This window comes from Chamaea fasciata, unplaced genomic scaffold, assembly GCF_029207755.1.
Source record: "Chamaea fasciata isolate MVZ Bird 193981 ecotype frontalis unplaced genomic scaffold, bChaFas1.0.hap1 SCAF_41, whole genome shotgun sequence".
NCBI lineage: Eukaryota > Metazoa > Chordata > Aves > Passeriformes > Sylviidae > Chamaea > Chamaea fasciata.
In genome coordinates this window covers 278,535-300,394 of record NW_027094126.1, presented here as the reverse complement: position 1 = coordinate 300,394, position 21,860 = coordinate 278,535, and the positions used below count along the sequence as shown (strand labels likewise).

The window sequence follows — 21,860 nt, the reverse complement described above, 5'->3', positions numbered from 1 at the left end:
ATTGGGCAGGGACTGAGCAGGGACAGAGCAGGGACCAAAAAGGGACTGAGCAAGGACCTGCCACCCTGCCAGCACACAGAGGTGCCCGGTGTGGGCATTTTACACGTGGCCAGAACCCCCCCTCCCCACACAGGTCCCTTACTGCAGTTGGCAGGTTCATCGGAGCCGTCCACGCAGTCGTTGTCACGGTCACAGACCCAGACGCGGGGGATGCAGCGCTTGGTGATGGCACATTGGAACTGGTTGGGGGCACAGGTCACCTCCGCTGCAGGAGGGAGAAGGGGTGTCAGGAAGGGCAGCAGGGCAGGCAGGGACCAGCCACCCCTTTCCCCAGAGAACAGCTGTGGGGTTGAGAGGTGTGTGGATGCTCCAGGGATCACAAGGGGCTGGTGTGCTCAGTGGAGGAGATGAAGCAGAACCATAAAATGGCCCTAGAAGACTCCAAGCTATGGGGGGACAGGACAGAGGCCACCAGATCCCTCAGCTGGGCAACAGTCTCAGCCCAAATCCACTTTAAGGATGTAATTTCCACTAGGAAACGGCATCATCCGTGATGGGGACAGGGCCTGCAGAGACCCGGGGCATGGAGAAAGTCCTGGGATAACCCAGGGAGACAAACAGCCCAACACACGGACCTGAGCCCCTCAGTCTGACCCACGCTTGCTCCCACCTGACACCCTGAGCCCCCCACTCACGACAATCCTTCTCGTCCTCGCCGTCCCCGCAGTTGTCCTGCCCGTTGCAGCGGAAGATGCCGGGGATGCAGCGGTTGGTGTTGGTGCACTTGAACTGGCTGGGCAGGCAGACGTGGATGTCTGGGGAAGAGGTGACACGGTCAGGGGGTGACAGGCTGCAGCTCCACGCAGTGGGGGCCTGGGGGGTCACGAGGGGACAACAGGGAACCTACCACAGTTGGCCTCATCCGAGTTGTCCTGGCAGTCGTTGTCACCGTCGCAGATGAAGGCGGGGTTGGTGCAGATCCCTGTGGAGCACTGGAACTGCCCTGGCCTGCACTTGAACTCAGCTGTGGGGTAACACAGGGTCACAGGTTTGCTCTGAGGAACATTTCTAGGGCCCACCTCAACCTCAAACCCCTGCTCCACTCCTCTGGAGTCCTTCGCAGGGACACAGCATCCAATTCTGGGCTCCAGCTCTGCTCCATGGGACAATCCCGACACAGGGACAGGTGTGTCCCACTGCTCCCTGAACCCTGTTACTGGACTGACCCTCCCTTCCATGAGGCTGTCCCAAGAGCCCAGGGTGATGGGACCTGGGGGCCCGTGTCAGCCCCTGGCACTCACGGCAATCCTCCGGCTCGTCCGACCGGTCCCCGCAGTCGTCCTCGGTGTCGCATTTCCACCAGAAAGGGATGCACTTGTCGTTCTTGCAGACAAACTGATGGAGGGAGGAGCTCGTGGGGTGGTTCAGGATGGGGAGGGGGGTCCCCAGAAGATTTCATCCCCAGCAAGCTCAGCCAAGGGCTCTGATCCTGTGCTGTCCCCTCCATGTATTCCCAAATCCTGACCCAAAGCAAAGCCTTAACCCCACCCAGGCCCTGGGATTTGAGGAGAGGGGTTGAAGAACATTCCAGAGCTGGAAGATCTCTGGTTCCCCTGGACACCTCCAAATACAAAGTGCCACAGGAGGGAGGTGCTGCCTGCACCCACAGAAGACTGTGCTACATCCCAGCACCCTCGGGGAGACCATGGCAGGAGGGACACAGGCATGGGGAATTTCCAGGCAGGCAGGGACAGGCAGGGACAGGCAGGGACAGGCAGGGACAGGCAGGCACGGTCTTACCTGGCTGGCTGTGCAGTTGGACACGCAGGTTTTACCATCGCTGCCCAGGTAGAAGTTGGTGGGACAGGCACACTTGTGCCCCCCGCCCGGCGAGAGCAGGCAGAGGTTGCTGCAGCCACCATTGTTGGTCTTGCAGGGATGGTTGGGAACTGGGGAGAGCAGGGTGACAACAGCAAGTCAGACCGAGCTGGGGACCCTCAAGGTGGCATGGGAGCACCTTGCCACCCTGCTCCTGCTCCCCCTGCCCGACCTGGCGTCCCCCCATGTCCCTTTCCCAGGGTGGTTCCCCAGCACCGGCATCCCCAGGCCGTGCTCACCGTCGGGCTGGCGGTACGGGTGGTAGATGTGGATGTCCATGGGCCGGTGCAAGGTGCTGATCAGCAGCGTCTTGTTGGCTCCTGTCGTCTTGTGGGCCCGGTTGATGGACTTGGTCTCCCAGTCGGTCCAGTAGATGAAATCCTCGAAGAGGGTGAGCGCGAAGATGTGTGGGATGTCCTGGCTCAGCACTGCGAGGGGAGTGGGCGCTCAGCGAGGGGCTGTGCCACCTTCCCCTCCCACGAGGAAGCAGCCACTTCCCTGGATGCAGAGGAGTGGCCAGAGCTGGGGACTGGCCCCAGCAGCCCTGGCTCCCACTCCAACGCCTGACCCACAGCCTGGAGCCCCCCCAAGGCCCGCTGGCACGGCAGGAGCCCCGGCACTCTCACCCGTGTGCCGGTTGGAGCCGTCCAGGCTGGCGAACTCGATGTAGTCCTCACGGGCATCGGCCCAGTAGATCCGGCTGTTGATGTAGTCGAGGGTGAGCCCGTTGGGCCACGTGATCTTGGTGTCCACGATGACGCTGCGGTTGGTGCCGTCCATGCCGATCTTTCCTATCAGAGAGTGGTCCCCCCAGTCTGTCCAGTAGAGGTAACTGGGGATGAAACAGAAGAGCAGGGAGAGGCTGAGTTGGAAACCACAGAAATTTCTCCTGGTGAGGGTGGTGAGGCCCTGACACAGGTTTCCCAGAGAAGCTGTGGCTGCCCCAACCCCAGAAATGTCCAAGGTTGGACAGGGCTTGGAGCAACCTGGGATAGTGGAGGGTGACAGCAATGGGGTGGAACAAGATGCTTTAAGGTCCCTTCCATCCCAAACCACCCCGCAACTCTGTGATAAATGGAAGCGCACGGGCACAGGGTAGGGGAAAAGGTAGGGACACCAAACATCCTGGTGTCCCAGAGGCCAAGAGGGAAGGCTTCATCCCAACTCCCAACCTCTGGGACTACAGCAAGGTGAGCACAGCCCCCTCCCCAGCAGGGAGGCAGGTCCACGTCCCCCAGGCTCTCACCCATTCTGCACGTCCACTACGAGCGCGCGGGGCTCACGCAGGCCCGAGTTGACCAGCACGGTGCGGTACGCGCCGTTGAGCTTCGACACCTCGATGGTGTCCCGACCCTTGTCACACCAGTACAGGTTTCCTCCCACCCAGTCCACAGCCAGCCCATCGGGGTTGCTGAGCCCCGTGCGGTGAAGGACCTGCCAGGAGGAATCAGAGATGACAGGGCTTAGCAGAGAGAACCACAGCCTGATCTCTCAGGGGTGACAGCAATCCCCTTCCCAGCCCAGATCTTCTTCCTCACTCTTCTCTTAGGTTTACATGGGATACAGGGAAAAATTTCCTCCCTGTGAGGGTGGGGAGGCCCTGGCACAGGTTATGCAGAGAAGCTGTGGCTGCCCCATCCCTGGAAGTGTCCAAGGCCAGGTTGGATGGGGCATGGAGCAACCTGAGATTGTGGATGGTGTCCCTGCCCATGGCAGGGGAGCAAAACTGGATGAACTTTAAGATCCCTTCTGACCCAAATCATTCCAGGACTCCATGACTCTTCCCCCAGCCTTCCCTGTCACACATTTCAGGGCAGTGTTGGGCCCACCCCTACTTGGGGTGGGGCTGCAAAACATCCCACAGCAACTGGGGCTTGTTCCCAAAGCCCCGTGATGAGCCCACAGTGGGGCAGGAGGTGGGTGAGGCCCGGCTGCCTGGCCCAGGGGTGCCCCAGGGGCTGCCCCCCATCCTCACCTGGACGTTGCTGCCGTTGATGTGCATGCGGCGGATCATGCTGCCCTGCGTGGTGACATCCGTCCAGTAGATCATCTGCTCCCGGTAGTCGAAATCCAGAGCCACGGCGTTGTTCAGCCCCTGGAGAAGAGGGAGGGAGAAGGGTCACAGCAGCCTCAGTGGCTGGCATGGGCTCTGGGGGGTTTTACAGAGCCCACAGCCTCCCTGCCTGCTCCTCGCTCACAGTGACCTCCTGACATTTAGATGGATCTACCATTCTTCTGGGAAGCCAAGAGCCCAAACTTCTCAGCTGGCAGCTCCCGTGTCCTTCAGGGCCCACTCCATCCCCAAATCCCAGCCACAAGGGGCTGGTGTCCCTCCTGCTCCCAGCTCACCCCGCACCTGCTTGAGCAGAGTGTAGTTGGAGCCATCCAGGTTGAGCTTCCTCAGATAGTAGCGGTTGGCAAAGATGAGGAAAGGCTCTTCATCTGCACGGGGAAAGGGGGAAAAGTGGCAGGGGAGCACAGCTGAGATGTGGGCAGAGCCCAGCAGACCTGCCACCCTCTCAGTCCCACTCCCTCATGAGCTGGGGGAAGCCACTTCACCCTCCAACTCCAGCACCAGCAGCATCCCATGGTCACCAGGAACACCCTGGCTCTCACCTGTGACAGCCTTGCAGCTGGTGGGGTTGTCAGGTCTGAGCTTGTAGCCCTCAGTGCAGAGGCACTTGAAGCTGCCCAGGGTGTTGATGCACTTCTGGCTGCAGGGGTAGGTGGTGGAGCACTCGTCGATGTCGATGCACGTCTTCCCGTCGTCCTTCAGCCGGAACCCGGGACGGCATCTGCACTGCAGGAGCAACCCGGAGCTGTCAGACACCTCCAAGGCCCGCACGCCGGGAGGTGGCAGGTGCTCGGAGGTGACAAGTGTCACCGTGGGACACGTGGACTCAGCAAGGACAGCTGAGTTGCACAAACAGTGCCTGAAGCGCCCGTGTCACATCCCTGGCCCAGCTGGCACAGGACAGACACAACCCTCACGTCTGCGGAGGAGGAATGAAAGGGAACAGCAGGAGCTGTGCCAGGGGAGGTTTAGGCTGGATATCAGGAAAAGGTTCTTCCCCCAGAGGGTGGCCAGGCACTGTTGGTTGGCACAGCCCCAAGGCTGCCAGAGCTCCAGGAGCATCTGGACAACACTCTCAGGCACAGGGTGGGATTGTTGAGGTCTCCTGTGCATGAGCAGGAGTTGGACTTCAACAATCATTGTAGGTCCTTTCCAATTCAGGGCATTCTGCAATTCTATGATCTCCGCAGCCAGCCCCTCACCCCGAGGCCCCCTACCTTGTACCCAATCTTGAGGTCCTCACACTCCTGGGAGCAGCCACTCAGCTTCTTGTTGAGGCACTCGTTGATGAAGCAGTTGAGCTCGTCAGAGCCGTCGGCGCAGTCGTTGTTGTTGTCACAGAGCAGCGCCTCAGAGATGCAATTCCCATTCTTGCAGAGGAAGAAGGAGTCGTTGCACTTGTTTTCTGCAGAGAGGAGGCGGTAGTGGTCAGTGGGGGCTGTGCTATCCCCCCCAGGACCCCACCGTGACCCCAGCAGGTACCTGGGCTGCTGCAGCGCGGGTTCTTGGGCGCCTCGTCCGAGTGGTCGTGGCAGTCGAACTCCCCATCGCATTCCCACTGACGGTTGCTGAGGCAGCGGCCGTTCTGACAGCGGAACTCATGGGGGCCACAGGTGGGATACTCTGAGGGAGGGTGAGGGGCTCAGCTGGCATCCCACCTTCCTGAGCCTTCCAGAGGCACCGTGGAGCCACTCAGAGAGAGAGAGGCACCACGGAGCTAAACCTTCCCGAGCTACCGGGAGCGACAGCAACACCACAGAGCAGCTGGCCTGGGACAGGGCTGCTCTGCACACACATGGATCTCTCTGTGGGCTTGGATCTCTCTGTGGGTTTGGAACTCTCTGTGGGTTTGGATCCCTCTGTGGGTTTGGATCCCTCTGTGGGTTTGGAACTCTCTGTGAGTTTGGATCCCTGTGTCAGGGCTGGGGTGCTGCTCTCCACCCTTCTGCTGCCTCTCTGGGTTCTCTCTCACCACACTCACACCAAAACCCTCTGGGATGAGGAAGACTCTCCCAGGGTACTGTCCCAAAGCCCAGGAGCACCCAGTGTGGCTGCTGGGTCAGTCCCCCTGGGTCCCACAGACACCCAGCTCCCACAGACACCCACCACATTCCGGGGACTCGTCGGAGCCGTCGCCGCAGTCGTCGTCGTGGTCGCAGACGAAGTGCTTGGGGATGCACTGCCGGTTCCCACACATGAATTCCCGCTCGTCGCAGGTGTTGTTGTACACTGCAACGGGGCACCACCACCATCAGCCCCCCGCCAGTCCCCGGCCTCCCCCGGCCCCCCGCCCTCGGGCACTCACAGCAGCCGGCAGCGAGGGTCTCATCGGCCCCGTCTGCGCAGTCCTTGTCCCCGTCACAGAGCCAGCGCTCCGGTACGCACACGTAGGTGCCTGGGCACTGGAAGGATCCTGAGCTGCACGTGGTCAGCCCTGGAGAAGGGAGGAGCAGGATGGAGTCCAGACACCCCACTGCTGGGGAGCCCCAAGATACAGAGCCCAGGAGAGCGGTAAGACCACGAGTAGGAGAAGGGAAGGGGAGAGGCAGGAACACAGGAACATGGTGATGGAGCAGGCAGGGACTGGGATGGGGAGAAGAAAGGCTGGAGCAGGAACACAGGAACGTGGTGACGGAGCAGGCAGGGACTGGGATGGGGAGAAGAAAGGCTGGAGCAGACTCACGGCAGCGACTGTCCTCGTCAGAGCCATCCCCGCAGTCATCGGCCCCATCACACACCCAGAGCTTGGAGATGCAGCGGTGGTTGTTGCACTCGAACTGCACAGGGTAGCAGAACTTGTCTGGGAGAGGAGAAGAGGAGGAGATGGGGGTCAGAGTGAGGTGATAAGGGGAGCAGACACCAGCAGAGCATGGCCAGTCTGGGCCAGTTGAGCTCCAGGAGCCCAGGGGGATGTTAGGGGTACTGCTCGTGGTCACACAGGGCTGCTGTGGGACCCTGCTCCTGGACGTGGGGAAGATCCCCAGCTCCTGAGCACTGTCCAGGGTTTGTTCCAGGAGGTTAGAACTTAGAATGGAGCTGAAGGAAGCCATAACTGGTCCCGTTCAAAAGGGCCACGGACACTTGTGCATGTGCTGAGCAAACCAGCGCACGAGGACATTTATACTGGTCACAGCTAAAAGTCCAAGAGTGTGGAGTAAAACCAGAGGGGGAAGAATCTGGGGTCTGTCCTTGGCAAATGGATGTCAGGGAGAGAAGAGGGTCCTTCCCACCCTCCAGCACCGCCCCATGCCCCAGACCAAATCCTGAGTGTCCCCACCCTGCCGCTCACTGCACTGGGCCTCATCTTCGCCGTTCTCGCAGTCATCCTCCTTGTCACAGGTCCAGGTCATGGGGATGCACCTCCCGCTCGGGCAGGCAAAGTAGTTGGATGGACATTTGGGCTTCCTCCCACCTACTTTGTGACGGAAACATCAGTGAGGACAAAGGCACGGCCACATCCTGCCTCCTCCCAGCCCAGAACTGAAGGTTTCCTCCCCAAAATCCCCCTGAGGTCCCGCATCCTAGATCCCTGCAGCACCATCTGTGCAGGAGCCACAGAGGGCAGAGGACAACAGTCCCAGTGGGCAAAAAAAGCCTCCACAGCCCAAGCAGACCCCAAAAAAACATCTCTGCCCTCCCGCTCTCACCGGGGCAGTTGCGCTCGTCCGAGTAATCGCCGCAGTCGTTGGCGCCGTCGCACACCCAGCTGGGCGCGTAGCACAGGGACGTGTGCTCACACTTCTGGAACGTGGTGCCCTTCACCCCCAGCTTGAAGTAGCTGCTGCAGTCGGTGGCAGCTGAGAGGAATCACAGCAGGAGCCCCGGTGACACAGCAGGAACCACGGCAGAAGCCCCCTGGTCTGGCTCCACCACGTGGCACCAGCCCCTGCCCTGTTGCTGGAGCCCACCACACCCCACACACCCCCAGATACGCCCCACACGTGCCCCACACATGCCCAGAGCTGCAGGGATCCATTGGGTGGTGGAGTGCTGAGCATGGCACAGCAGGGCTGCAGGGGTGGGGTGGGGCTGCCTCATCCCGGGGCTGCAGGACAGGAGCAGGACCCTCCTCCCTCCCTGACACAACCCAAATCCCAAAGACCCGGGTCCCTGCCGCCGGCACTGAGAGCAGGAGCATCTCCAGAGCTGAGGAGGGGCCAGGGGCAGCAGCTGAGCACTCACTGCAGTTCATTTCATCCGATGCATCATCGCAGTCGATGACCTGGTTGCAGCGGCTGGAATTCCCGATGCAGGTCCCGTCCCGGCAGCGGAACTCAGTGGCGGCACAGCTGGTTTCTGCCAGGGGGAAGAAGCCCCCTCAGCTGATGAGGCAGAGTGCTGTGGAAGGGCACCCACACCCCCACACTGCCCATGCAGCTCTGGGCTGCCCAGAGTGCTCCCAGACCTGATCCTCTTCCATCTAAGACCCGGTGCCTCCTGGCTCAGGCGCTGCCTGGCAGCCTGAGCCCCTCTCCCTGGCACAACCAGACCTGGACAGGACTCTGAGAAGCTCCCGACTGCCCCTGTCAGTTTGAAACCCAGCAGACTCATCCTGCAGCCCTAAGGGGATGCTGCCTTTGGTAATTCCTGGGAGCCATGGAAGCCATGAGGAGCAGTGACACTACACCCCGTGCCCCTCCTGGCTGTCAAACCACTCTCCCCGGGACGCTCTGGGTGCTGTGTGCCCATGCCCGGGAGTTTTTCCTCTCAGCTGTCACTCGCTGAGCTTTACAAAGCAGCACAAGCTTGACCTTGACTCTCTGCTAAGCCCTGGCTCTGCTCTGCTCCTGTCAAGCTGATGGTAACTCCCTCCTGAAGCCGCTGTCCCTGTCCCAGGCAGCTGACGGAGCCCTGGCAGGGGCTGGCTGGGTGCCAGGCAGACACTCACTGTTACAGGGCACCTCGTCCGAGTTGTCCCCACAGTTGTCCACGCCGTCGCACCAGTAGCGACTGGCCACGCAGCGCCCGTTCATGCAGTGCAGGTACCCCTTCTTGCACTTGCGGCTGCCTGCCAGGGAGGAAGAGGAGGAAGAGGAAGAGGAGAAGGTGAGTAGAAGGAGGGCAAGCGCCCCCGAGGGTCTCAGATCCTTGGGAACCTTTCAGCAGGGGAAGAAATCACAGAGCAGGATCAGGGAAGCCGCTCCCTCGTGCAGAGGGGTGAGGGATGGTGTTTGAGGGTGCTGCAGACTCCACTGGCTCAGCTTCACGTGTCCTGCTCTCCAGTCTGTCCCCAGCACTGGGAAAGGTCTGGAGACCTTAAAGCCTGGCTGGGTGCAGCTCTGGGAGGGCAGGAGGGATTGCAAGCACCTGAGGGATGGAAGGACACCCCAGAGTCCTGGTTCCCTTTGCTGAGCAACCCTGGCAGTGTCCAAGGCCAGGTTGGATGGGGCCTGGAGCAACCTGGGTGAGTGGAAGGTGTCCCTACCCACAGCAGGGGATGAAATGAGATGATCCCTCCCAAACCAAACTGCTCCATGATTCTGTGATCTTGAACATAGGAAAAAGGATTAATTTACTGGAGCGCTGTGAATCCTGCCTTCGTCATCTTCCATCCTCTTAAGGTTTTTGCCTCCATCCTCTCTTAAGTTTTAATGGCAAATTTGAAGATGTTCTAAGACCAATTAATGAGGGACAGACCTTACAAGGCTGTGTGGAGGTACCTGCCTCGTGTGTTTGGTTGCCTCTGGTTTTGACCCCTTCCAACCCAAACCATTCCATGATTCTTTGAGTGGAGCTGGCAGCTCAGGCAGGGTGTCTGGGGGTGCCGGGGTGCGTGCGTGGGTGAGCAAAGCAGCAAGAGGAGGAACCTTACTGCAGTAGGACTGCTTCTCGTCCGACTTGTCCTTGCAGTGCACGACGCCGTCGCAGGTGCGGCTGAAGTCGATGCAGTCACCGTTCCCGCACTCAAACTCGTAGTGCACGTTGCAGGTGGAATTCACAGCTGGACAGAGAGTGGGAATGTCAGCTCTGCCAGGCTGAGATCAGCCTCATCCCTTCCTTTCCTCAGCCCCTCCCACCCCTCTCACCTTTGCAGGTCAAATCCTCCTGCAGGACCCGCTCTCCACGGCAGGAGCAGTTGACCTGGCCCTTGGGGGTGAGCAGGCACAGGTCCTGGCAACCACCGTTGTTCACCCGGCACAGGGACAGCTCGCCTAGGACAGAGGGACAGTGGTCACACCAGGAATGGACCCAGCAGCCCCCGCTCCTTGTCCTCCCTGCTGGGACAAAAAGTAGGGATCCCTCCCCAGGCTCCTCCCATGGAGCTATGGAGGGTATAGGGGACTGGAGGCACCTGGTCTCCCCAGATTTTACAAGGAGATGCCCTGGGAAGAGCAGGGACAGGGAAAATCCTCTCTGTCTTCAGTCTGCACTTGAGTTTGGGGATGGACAACTCTGGCATGAGGGCCATGAGGGGGCAACGACAAGGTGGGAAGAACGATGGGATGATTCCCAAAGGAAGAGGAAAGACAGAGGGACGGATTCCCAAAGGGCCAGAATGGACAGAGAGATGGCTTCCCAAAGAGCCACGAAAGGACAGTGGGACAGGCTCCAAAAGGGTGGGAAGGATGGTGGGAAGGATTTCCAAAGGACTATCAAGGACAGAGAGATGGATTCCCAAAGGGCCAGGAAGGACAGTGGGATCAGTTCCCAAAAGGCCAGGAAGGATGGTGGGATGGATTCCCAAAAGGCCAAGAAGGACAAGTGGGATGGATTCCCAAAGGACCACGAAGGATAGTGGAATAGATTCCCAAACGACCGTGAAGGACAGTGGGGTGGACTCCCAATGGACCATGAAGGACACTGGGATGGATTCCCAAAAGGCGAGGAATGACAGTGGGATAGACTCCCCCAGGCCTGCTGCCAGGGCGAGGGGCAGAGGGCAGGGACAGTGTCCCAGTGACACCAGAGGGTCACTCACAGCTGTCGGTGTCGTTGGCCACGGCGATGATGCCCATGGGCTGCTGGGGGATGTCCACGCGCAGCAGCTTCATGTCGGTGCCCACGTATTTGTTGGCGCGTTGCACGGCCCGGCGCACCCAGTCCGTCCAGAAGATGTAATCGCCGTACACGGCCAGGCCAAAGGGGTGCACGGGCTCCGACTTCAGGATCACCTGCCAGGCACGGAATCATGGAATGGGTTGGGTTGGAAAGGATCTTAAAACTCATCCGGTTCCCACATCCCTGCCATGGGCAGGTACGCCTTCCAGGGTTGCTCCAAGCCCCATCCAACCTGTCCTTGGACACTTCACAGAATCCTTGAGGTAGGAAAAGATCTCCAAGGCCAACCTGTGACCAAACCCCTCCAGAGCACTCAGTGCCTGGGCCAGCAGTCCCAGGGATGGCGACTCCATCACCAACCAGGGAAGACCCTTCCAATGTTTACCAACCCTTTCCATAAAGAAATTCCTTCTCATGTCCAACCTGAACCTCCTCTGATGCCACGTCCTCACTTCTCAGGGACACAGCCAAACTGGACGCTGGAGGAACCTGCTGTGGGATGCAGCCCCACAGCCCCCCCAAACAGAGTGGGATACGTGACCTCCCCAGCCCCAGAAACAGTTCTGCTTCCCTCTGGACACACTCCAGCCCCAGTTTGGACACTCTCCTCCCCATCTCACTGGCCTCAGACTCACATGGCGATGGGAGCCGTCGTATTCGCAGCGCTCGATCTTGTCCAGGGTGGCATCAGAGAAATAAATCTTCTCAGCCTTGTGGTCGATGGCCAACCCGTTGGGCGTCCGTATGTCCTGGTCGATGATGATGAGGACATTGGCACCGGAGAGGGTGGCTCGCATGATGCTGGGGTGCTGCTCATTCCAGTTGGTCCAGAACATCAGGCTGGGAGGGGAGAGACACACAACGCCTTTGGAGCCCCAGCTCAGCCACATCCAGGCTGGTTCAGCCCATCCCTCCACGGCTGGGGGGCTTTCAGAGACCGGGGGATGCATGGGACATCATTCCCACGTAAAAAGAGTGGGAAGGGGGTGAATGAGGTTGCTGCAGCCAGCCGGGAAATGTGACACCCCACGGATGAGGATGGGACGGGGGGTCCGGAGCTGCTTTGGAGTGCTGAAGGATTTGTGGGGATTTCCTCCCTGGGGGTCTAATCCTCTCTGTGCTGGGATCCAGAGCTCCCTCCCCTCACTGTCCACTGGAACCATGTGGATCCCCAGGGGGGCTGGCTGGAGCCTCAGTGGCCACTCACTTCTGGCACTCGTCCAGCACGAAGGCCCGGGGGTGGTCGTCTCCTGACATGGTGATCACGGTCTCCCTCTCAAAGGCCCCAAGCCGGCTCTGGTTCACGGTGTGCCGGGTGATGGTGGAGGTGGTGTAGCTCGTCCAGTACAGTGTGTCCCAGCCACGGTGGTATGCCAGTCCCTCCACCGAGCCCACGTCTGTTGGGACAGCAAAGGTCACACCCAGCCCGAACTTCTGCAAGGCTGCAGCTCACCCTGCACGGCCAGCGCTGATCCTGACACTGGGATGTTGAAGTTTTTGCTTTTAATTTCAGCCCAAAACTCCCTCGGAGGCTTTGGCTGCCATGTGGGGACCCAGCAGGGCTGGGGGCTGTGCTCAGGGGGGAGCGGAGACCCCTGAGACTCTGGAGTCTCGTGGGTAGAGCTCTGTTGGAATGACCCTCCCTTGCAGGGAGGCTGAGGGATGCACACCTACAATGCACCAAGGACTTGAATTTGGCTCTCAAACTCCACAACAGCCAGACCTTGCTCTGGGTCCACAGCAGCAGCATTGGGAAGGGGAGGGTTTCCCTCTGCCAGGGGACAGCTGAGCCCCTGGGGCACAAAGTGACAAGGCAAAGCCTGGTGGGGACAAGGGAGCCCTTCCCAGCTGGGAACTTGAACTGTGCACCCATTCTCCCCCCATCATTAACGCTCGGCAAAGGGTTTAATGAGGCGGCTGTGAGAGCTGGGCCGTGCTCTTCCCTCCCAGGGATAAAGCACTGCAAGCACCACTATGAATTCCCTCATTAGCAGCACGTCCAAGGCCCTGGCTCAGGGAGCTCCTGGAGCAGCAACCGCGGTGCCAATAAACCCAACCAAGTGCAAGGTGAGACCTGGAGGTGAGGCCAGGGCAGGTCACCCTGAGGGTCAGGGCTAAGGGTGCTGCCTCAGGAGGTGAGTGTGAGCACAGAGCCAGCCTCAACTTTGCTGCAATGCCTGTTTTTAGAGCCCAAACCCCGTGACATGCTCTCCGTGCCAGAACGAGCTCTGCAGGCCGCTCCCAGGTGCCTGTGTCCACTTCCAGAGGCTCCTCAGAAACCTCACAGCTCAGCCTGTACCCACCACCCCTCCAAAACACCTCCAAAGCCACCAAAAACCCCTCGGGCAAGAACGGAGGGAGTCCAGGAGGAGGCGGGGGAGAGAGAGACAAGTCTGAGGGCAGGCACAGACGGGAGAACCCCACGCCACTCACTCTCCACGATGGTCTTGCGCCCCGTGCCGTCGTCGTTGATCTGCTGGATGTTGCCGAAGTGGATGTCGCTGTAGAAGATGCGGTTGCTGCCTTTGGAGCCGTAGCGGTAATCGAAGGCCAGGGCGATGACGTTCTTCATGTGCTCCGAGTCCTCGAAGGGCTTGATGGGCGCGTTGAGGTTGTTCTCGTCCGAGAGGTGGATGCTCTTGAGGATGGTGCGCTCTGAGTAGAGCAGGTACCCGTCGTAGTCCCGGCAGCTCACGCCGTCCTCCGACAGCATCCCGTGGGCGCAGGCGCACGTCCTCTGCCCGCCGCCGCGGAACAGGCACAGCTGCTGGCAGCCCCCGTTGTTCTGGGCACAGATGTTGGTGCCTGGTGGGGCGACAGGGGGATTTTGGGTGAGGGACTGGGCAGGATGCACCCACTCGGCCACTTTCAGCGCTCGGCACTCCCGGAGGAAGGAACAGGCTCGAACCACGGCACAACACGGCTCCAATGGGGACAGAGTGATCCATTTGTTTCCATCCCTGTTCCCCACACGAGGAGCTGCCCCTCACGCTCAGACCTACCCTTCTGCCGGGCTCGGTTGAAGACTTTGATGTCCTTGAGTTGCACGCCAATCCCAGTCCGCAGGGACACTGACTCAGTGGCGTTGTCCTTGTTGCCTCTTTTGATGGAGCCGTTGGCGTGAGTCCTGAAGGAGGACAGAGTCACCGAGTGACCAGCACAGGACCCTTCCCCATCTTGCCATAGCACCCACCCGCTCTCCCCACACTCCACACACCCCCCAGCCCCCGTGGCACCGCACCTATCGCTCCAGTAAATGTATTCCTCGAAGACTGACACGGAGAACATGTCCATGTTGTTGCTGGACAGGACAACCTCACGGTTCTCGCCCGTCTCCAGGTCGATCCGTTCGATCTTGTCTGTCCGGGCATCACACCAGTACAGCTTCCCATCCTGTGGGGATGAGAGAACCCCACAGTTGGTGTGGGGGCAGCACTACCCTCTGCACCTCTGGCAGGATGTGCTGGGGTTCAGACCACCCTGGACAACCCTCCTGAGACTCTGGAGCTCCAAGGAGGGCAACCATGTCCCCACGAGCAGGACATGGCCACGGGGACCCTTGGGACTGGTACCACCCTCCCAGATGCCAACTGTACCTCGTAGTCCACGGAAATCCCGTTGGGCCAACTGATGCTGACGTTGACCAGCACCATCCGCTCGGTGCCGTCCAGGCGCGAGCGCTCGATGCGGGGGTACTGCCCCCACTCCGTCCAGAACAGGTACCTGAGGGGACAGCAGGGATGTCCCCACAGCGACGTCACCAGAAGCAGCACTGGCCATTTGAGTAAAGGACAAACACCACCCTCTTCATCCCCCAACACTGGGGCCTCAGTCCAGACCCTGCCCACTTTACAGCATCCCATCCCCTGCATCTCCATCCCTCTCCAGATCCAAACGCCTCTAAAGTTCCTGGGGCTCTGTCCACAGCTGGAGCCAGTCTGAGGAGGCCCCACGCGGATTTTCTGAGATGCTGGCACCCACCAGGTCCCAAGGGGCTCCCAGGGAGTTCAGCCCATCAGTGAAAGCAGAGTTAAATCCAGGGTTTGGACTCCTTGGTGTGGCAGGAGACCTGCGAGTCCTCCCCTGCTGCGTGCACACACACGGCTCTGCCAGGAGGTGCGGGGGTCTCACCCTGTGCCCACCCCGCAGGTGATGGCCCTCTCTGGGGCAGTGTCTCACCCCTTCTCTGGATGGACCGTGATGGCCCGTGGCTTGTCCAGCCCCTGCGAGATGACCACGTAGCGGAAGGACCCATTCAGCCTGGCCACCTCGATGACATCAAAGCCCTGGTCCGTCCAGTAGATGTTTCCTGCAAGAGGGGACGGTGAACCCCCACACAAGCCCCACTGCCCCCGCTGCTCCCAGCCCCAGAGCCCCGTCCCACCAGCAATCCAGTCCACGGCGATGCCCTCCACACGGCCAATGCCATTGGTCACCACGTCCTCACGCCACGTCTGGTCCCGCTTGGCTCGACTGATGGTGCTCAGGCCCATGTCCACCCAGTAAATCGTGTCGTTCTCTGAGAGGGACAAGGAGGCAGGAGGGGACGAGTCAGTGACCACCTCTGGTCACTACAGAATGGTAAAAAACCGCACCCCAGGGTCCCAAAATCCTCCCTCACCCAGCGCCGCTTGAGGGGCTTCAAGGGCAAAGCACTGCCAAAGGGGGCGTCTGGTGATGGTCCCCTCATGCTCCCTGTCCCCTGTCCTGTTCCAAGCCCCCCCATCCTGCTCCCAGCCCCGCATCACCTGCATGGAAGTCGATTCCCACAGCCAGGGAGGTCCCCGACACCGGCACGAGAGCATCTGACTTGTCATTGGGGTCCAGGGGAATGCCGCGGATCCCCTCGTGCACCGAGTACAGGAGGAAGGAGCCAACACCTGTGATACACGTGCAGGGACAGTCAGAGACATCCCAAAACCCACAGGCTGTCCCTCCACCATGGGAAACTGTGACAGGGGAGGAGCATGGGCCTGGCAGGGTTCTGCAGGGCCAGCACAAACCTCCCTGGGGGCTGCAACCCCTGGCAGAGCCCATTCCAGAGTCCTGCCCTTCTCCAGGGGGGCACAAGCAAAGCCCCTTCCCACCACCCACCACCCCCACCCCGCGCTGGCAAAGGCTCCACGGCGCATCTGGGTCAGGGCAGCACTTGTTATTCAGCCCCTGCCCTGACCCAGATGGTGCAGAGCTCTGCCAACCCCCCCCCCCCCAAAAACCACCCGGAACACTTTGCACACAAACAGCCTTTGAGAGGCCCTGGCAGTGCCCGGGGGAACGGCGGCGAAGGCGGTGGGGATGGGGGATCTGCGGAGCAAGGGCTGTGCCCCGCTCCCTGTGAGCTAAACCCACTGCCCACAGCAAGGGTCCCACCTCCCCCTGGGGGGGTCCCACTGTGCTGTCGCACTCCCCTCCTCCAGTGACACACTCAGTGGGTGGGCAGTGCCCCCATGCTCATCAGGGACAGCCCATGCTAGGGTCTTGCTGCCACCTGAGCCTGTAACCCCTCCAAGCCCCCCCAGTGTCCCTCTGGTCACCCGCATTCCCCTGCAGTGATGTGAGATGCAGAGCAGTGGGGAGGAGCCCATGTGCAGCCAGAGTGAGGGGTCACCAGCTGGGGTGACCACGGGCATGGCCAGGGTGGCCACAGGGTCTCGCTGCGCTGAGGGGTGGTTCAGGGAAGGGGCAGGGACAAGCACACACCTTCACAGGACTGCTGCCCACTCTTGAGGCTGTAGCCTGCAGTGCACATGCAGGAGCGGGAGGTCTCCGAGGTGGGGAGGCACAGCTGCGAGCAGTCCCCGTTGTTTTGGCTGCAGGGGTTGCTCCCACCTGTGGCACAGAAAAGGGGGTGAGGGGTTACAAGGGGCCAGGGTGCACCCACCAGGGCTGGGGCTCGGGGGCAGCACCCGCATGAGATGTGGGTGGCCTGCACCAGCCAGCACAGACTTGGCACAAGGGCAAGGGCCAGGCTTGGGCCAGCTGTCAGGGATGGAGCCACGTGGCCACCACAGAGGGGTCGAGCAGCTGCCCAGCCCCACAGGGTGTCTGCCCCAGGACCCCACACTGGCCTTGCTGGATGCTCTCATCGTACACCTTCATGTGCATCACCAACGTGGTGCTGTTGCGAAGCACCGTCACCTCCGAGCCGTCCTTCTTGTTGCAGGTGCCCATCCTCTCGGAGGCCTGGTCAGCCCACCACAGTTTGTCCCCTGCGAGGAGAAGGCAGGAGCATGTGGCAGCGTCCCCCATCCCCTCCTGCCCCAGTTGAGGTGGGAGAGGTGGGCTGAAGACTTTGGGAAGGGCCAAGAGACAGGGAGGGGTGTCCCCCTTTGACAGCCCTCACCCATGATGGCCAGGGCGGTGGCCTTGCTTAGCTGGCTCCGCACAGACTCGATCACCTCCAGGTTGCTGCCATCCAGGTCACACCTGTTGATGGTGCCATTGCCAGAGCTGATCCAGTACAGTTTGCCCTCCGGGTAGTCGATGGCCAGGCCTGGAAAGGACGGGAATGTCACCACGCTGGTGGCACGCAGGGACCATCACAGAGTGGGAGGGTGGGATGGGATGGGATGGGACAAGATGGAATGGAGAGAGTGGGTAGGTAAGGTCATGGTGACCCAGCACAGGACAGCTGCCACCCCCTCCCCAAGGAGCCAGACTGGGGACTTGAGGCTCTGCAGGACAGTGAGGTGAGGTGGGGGATCCTGGGGGCCATGGAGGGGTCCATACCAACAGGTCCCTTCTGGTTGGTGAAGAGGAGCGTGCGGTTGCTGCCATCCATGTTGGCCACACTGATGTTGTCCCCATCTGTCCAGTACAGCTTCCTGCAAGGTGAGGGGACAGTAGGTGAGGGGCCGTGGTGCCAGCGGCCCCCTACACTCTCCCAGCCTTGCAGAGCTCCTCACCTGCTTGTGGCACAACCTGGGCAGCCCCACAGGCCCCACAGGTCCCACCCCCAGGAGTGGGCTTGGGGGTTGCCAAAGCCCTGTGCACACCTGGATTGGCACACACTGGTGGGTGCACACTTACCACAGCCCGCTCCCCTTTGCACATGCATGTACAGATACAGAGCACACCCCCCATCTCCTGGGACACTGCTCCTACACGCTGACACACAGGGACAGCCCCCATTCTCTCCCCCATCACGCATGTGCACCATCACACACACACACACCTGTGGCCTGCACACACACCTTCCTGTCAGCACCACGTCCCACCAGACTCACCCCCGGAGCGGGTGCACCACCAGGCAGTGGGGCTTGTCCAGCCCCTGGATCACAGCGTTCTTGAAGGAGCCATCCAGCCTGGCCACGTTGATCTGCTTCTTGTTGGCGTCGTAGCTGGTCCAGAAGAGGTTTCTGGAAACCCAATCCACGGAGAGGCCATGAGCGTTGGGCAGGTCTGCAAGGGAACGGAGATGGGAGCTCGTCAGCCGTGAGGACGGGGCTGGGATAATGCTCAGATGAAGAGGAAGGGCTGACCTCAGGGAGCTGAAGGCTCTGGAGGTCTGGGGTTCCCAGTTGTGGGAGCGATGGTCCCCCACACCAACCTGCAGAGACGACGGTCTCCACGCCAGTGCCATTGATGAAGGCTCTCTTGATGGTCTGGGTGCGGACATCTGACCAGTAAATGCGCTGCTCCAAAGCGTCGTAGTCCACCACGGTGACATTGTCGATGTCAGGCACGGTGAAGGAGATGATGTAGTTGTAGTAGGGGTTGTCGATGTCCACGCCCCGGATCTCCATCTGCCGCGCGTACAGCAGGAACTTCTTAAACTCTGGGAGAAGAAGAAGGGCAGCGGTGGAATCTCGGCTCCGGAGCACCTGCTCATCCCCCCGGCTCCCCAGGCAGACCCCTACCATAGCAGGTGGTGTTGTCCTTGTCCAGCTTCATGAGGTGAGGGCAGGCACAGGACAAGGTGCGGTTGTAGTTGATGAGGCACAAGTGGGAACACGGCCCTTTGCCCCCGTTGGCTTCGCAGGGATTCGGAGCTGCAAAGGGGACAGGACTCAGCGACATCCCAGCCCTTGGGGACACCCACCCAGGAGGCCCCAAGAGCTGCAGCCCTCCCAGACTCTGCCTGCCTCCATCAAGCATCACCCTCATCACCTGATGGGGCAAAGGGGCAGCCACAGGGATGAGAACAGAATCCACCCAGTGCTCCAAGTGCCAGTGCCACCTCCTGTGGGTGCCCCCACCCCGTCCCCCCACCTGCATTCCCCCAGCCTCACCCAGGGGCTGCCGGGAGGGGTGGTACACCTGCAGGTCAAAGGGCTGCGTGTTGGTCCTCTGCACCACGGTCACGTTGTGCCCCGTCCATTTGTTGGCCTTGGCCAAGGTGTTGGTGCGCCAGTCGGTCCAGTACACCTCCCCCCCGTACAGGGTGACAGCAAAGGGGTGGGACAGGTACTCGTGGCCCCGCAGCACCTCAATGTGCCCCGTGCCATCATACAGGGCTGAGTAGATGGCGTCCGACCTGTGCCAGGGGGGAAATGAGGGTGAGGGAGGTGGGCAAGGAGATGGGGAGGGGCCACCACGGGGTCTTTAAGCCAACAGCAACAACCAGCAGGGTCTAAGCAGCCGTGGGACAGCAGCTGATTTACACCAGGGGGGAAAACTCAGAGCTAGGGCTGGCGCGTGTTGGAGACACAAACAGACCCCACAGCGCGAAGGCACAACGCTGCAGCAAGGGGAAGGTCCAGACTGGGAGGCACAGAGAGGGGGAGACACAGAGAGGTGTCCTGGCCCTACCTGGCATCGATCCAGAGGATCCGCTTCTCCAAGTAGTCGACAGTGAGCCCGTTGGGCCACCCCCCCGAGCCCGTCTCCTTGTGGATGGTGCGTCGGCCCGCGCCGCTCATGGAGGCGGCCTCGATGCGGGGCAGGCTGGCGTCCCAGTCCGTCCAGAACAGGATCCTGCCAGGAGGGACTGTGAGCAAGGACAGGAGCCCGTGGCCTCGTCCCCCCGCAAGATCCCACAGGTGCCGTCGCTGTCCCCTGTGCCTCACCCATAGCGAGGGTCCAGGGCGATGGCGCGCGGGTGCTCGATGTCCCCGGCCAGCAGCGTGGTCCTCATGGTGCCATCCAGCTTGGCCACCTCGATCTGGTCCAGGTTGCTCTCCACCCAGTAGATGTTGCCAGCGATCCAGTCCACAGCCAGTCCCTCGGGGGTGGCCAGGCCGTACTGTATCACCACCTCGAAGCTGGTCAGAGCTGTGGGGCACAAGGTGAGGGCTCAGGCTGGTGCCCCTTCCCCAGCCAACCCAGCACCACCACCCCTGTATCCTCAGCAGCTCCATCCAGCTCAGCTGGGGTTGATTGTGAAACAGGGGCCTGAACCACCCCTGTCCATGGTCCAAACCCCAAAGGGCTCAGCACCCCCTATCCATTGTCAGACCCCAAAGAGCTCAACATCCACCCACGGTCCAGATCCCAAAGGGCTCAGCCTTCATCTACAGCCCAGACCCCAACAGGCTCAGCATCCATCCATGGTCAGACCACAAAGGGCTCAGCCCCCATCCATGGCCCAGGCCCCAAAGCCCCCCCATCCCTAGTCCTGGCACTGGGTTCCTGCGGGAGCAGCACTGATGGGGAGGGTGTCCTCTCTGTGCCCAGCTGCTGGGCTGCAATTACCAGCAGGGAAGCGCTGGGAATGCTAATTAACTACTGCATAATGAGAACAGAACAGGATCACTGTCAGGGCTGTAGGCTTCAGCTGCCACATCACCATGGGGTGCCACAGAAGCACTGACCCCAGACCTGCACCCCTGCTTTCCCTCCAACCAGCCCCCCCACCCCCAGGCTCCGCACCCCCGTTCTCCAGCAGCTTTCCCCTGTAGATCTTGTCCTCCACCACATCAGTCCAGTACAGGGAGCTCTGGTTGAGGTGGAAGTCCAGGGCGATGGTGTTGCGCAGCCCAGGCACCAGGACGCTGTAGTCTCCTCGGTGCAGGTCGATGCGTCGGATCTCGTGGCGGTTGGAGAAGATGATGAACGGCTTGAAGGGGTCTGGGGGAAGCAGGGCAGAGTCAGAGGGGCAGGGACAAGGCAGGGGACAGCCCACCGAACCCCAGCTACACTGTCAGCACACAGATCCCACCAGCACCCAGCCACGTCCATCAACACAACCCCCAGCTCCACGAAAGAACAAACCCCCTCTGAGGCAGCTGGGGGGCTGCTACCAGTCCCCAGTGTCCCCCCAAAACACACCCAGGCTGCGGCAGCTCTCGCCGTCCGGCTCCAGCATCCAGCCCTCGTAGCAGGAGCACTTGACATTGTACTTGTCTTGCTCGCACTTCTGGCTGCACTTGAGGTGCTTGGCACAGTAGCTCTGGATCTGGCAGGTCTTGTTGTCAGCACCCAGCTCCATGCCCAGGGGACAGGAGCACACGATGCCCTCGCCAGGGGCCACCGTGCAGTTGTGGCTGCAGCCGCCGTTGTTGAGGGAACACTGGTCTGTGGGGACAGGACACGCTCGTCACCTCCTCGTCCCACTCCTGGGTCACCTCGTGTCCCCACGCCCGGCCCCACGCTCACCGCAGAGCTCGCCCTCATCGGAGCCGTCACCACAGTCATCGGAGCCGTCACAGAGCTTCTCGGGGGGCAGGCAGATGGAGGTGTTGTTGGCACACGTGTGTGAGGGGGGTTTGCACACCAGGGACTCGCAGTTCTCCTCGTCAGAGTTGTCCTCGCAGTCGCTGTCCCCGTCACAGACCCAGGCCTTGCTGATGCACCGAGCTGACATGGAGGGGGTGGGAAGGGAGCAGAGCAGAACCAGAAGGGAACTTACTCCAGGCATTTCCAGATGTTACCCCGTGCACAGGGGGTATGGGGGGGTTTGAGCAGTTCAGGGCTCCCCAAAAGTTGGACCAGAGCTGGCCCAGATGGGACAGGTCAGAGAGGGCCTGGG

The 21,860-nt window shown here is 61.0% G+C and overlaps 1 protein-coding gene across 3 annotated transcripts in view; it reads right to left on the bottom strand.

Annotated features, from left to right (window-relative positions):
- LRP1 (LDL receptor related protein 1) overlaps nt 1-21,860 on the bottom strand; it is a 78,427-nt gene that overhangs the window by 12,322 nt on the left and 44,245 nt on the right. For 2 of the 3 annotated variants that reach the window (XM_066207386.1, XM_066207383.1), the window contains exons 22-66: nt 21,488-21,688; nt 21,161-21,406; nt 20,762-20,959; nt 19,960-20,164; nt 19,703-19,867; nt 19,183-19,427; nt 18,811-18,942; nt 18,501-18,728; nt 18,178-18,352; nt 17,681-17,775; nt 17,295-17,444; nt 17,020-17,160; nt 16,652-16,780; nt 15,700-15,831; nt 15,336-15,470; nt 15,131-15,260; nt 14,548-14,674; nt 14,193-14,344; nt 13,954-14,078; nt 13,385-13,756; nt 12,159-12,348; nt 11,587-11,791; nt 10,872-11,064; nt 9,979-10,104; nt 9,765-9,893; nt 8,841-8,960; nt 8,135-8,248; nt 7,600-7,749; nt 7,230-7,367; nt 6,636-6,752; nt 6,258-6,386; nt 6,059-6,181; nt 5,435-5,575; nt 5,170-5,357; nt 4,495-4,678; nt 4,235-4,320; nt 3,854-3,973; nt 3,125-3,312; nt 2,505-2,710; nt 2,118-2,306; nt 1,801-1,949; nt 1,302-1,395; nt 908-1,024; nt 696-815; nt 143-265 (exon numbers count right to left, since the gene is read on the bottom strand). In XM_066207386.1, coding sequence (XP_066063483.1) covers nt 143-265; nt 696-815; nt 908-1,024; nt 1,302-1,395; nt 1,801-1,949; nt 2,118-2,306; nt 2,505-2,710; nt 3,125-3,312; nt 3,854-3,973; nt 4,235-4,320; nt 4,495-4,678; nt 5,170-5,357; nt 5,435-5,575; nt 6,059-6,181; nt 6,258-6,386; nt 6,636-6,752; nt 7,230-7,367; nt 7,600-7,749; nt 8,135-8,248; nt 8,841-8,960; nt 9,765-9,893; nt 9,979-10,104; nt 10,872-11,064; nt 11,587-11,791; nt 12,159-12,348; nt 13,385-13,756; nt 13,954-14,078; nt 14,193-14,344; nt 14,548-14,674; nt 15,131-15,260; nt 15,336-15,470; nt 15,700-15,831; nt 16,652-16,780; nt 17,020-17,160; nt 17,295-17,444; nt 17,681-17,775; nt 18,178-18,352; nt 18,501-18,728; nt 18,811-18,942; nt 19,183-19,427; nt 19,703-19,867; nt 19,960-20,164; nt 20,762-20,959; nt 21,161-21,406; nt 21,488-21,688 — 7,122 coding nt within the window. The remainder of the gene's footprint in view (nt 1-142; nt 266-695; nt 816-907; nt 1,025-1,301; nt 1,396-1,800; nt 1,950-2,117; nt 2,307-2,504; nt 2,711-3,124; nt 3,313-3,853; nt 3,974-4,234; nt 4,321-4,494; nt 4,679-5,169; nt 5,358-5,434; nt 5,576-6,058; nt 6,182-6,257; nt 6,387-6,635; nt 6,753-7,229; nt 7,368-7,599; nt 7,750-8,134; nt 8,249-8,840; nt 8,961-9,764; nt 9,894-9,978; nt 10,105-10,871; nt 11,065-11,586; nt 11,792-12,158; nt 12,349-13,384; nt 13,757-13,953; nt 14,079-14,192; nt 14,345-14,547; nt 14,675-15,130; nt 15,261-15,335; nt 15,471-15,699; nt 15,832-16,651; nt 16,781-17,019; nt 17,161-17,294; nt 17,445-17,680; nt 17,776-18,177; nt 18,353-18,500; nt 18,729-18,810; nt 18,943-19,182; nt 19,428-19,702; nt 19,868-19,959; nt 20,165-20,761; nt 20,960-21,160; nt 21,407-21,487; nt 21,689-21,860) is intronic. The other variant, XM_066207385.1, reaches the window with a different exon arrangement.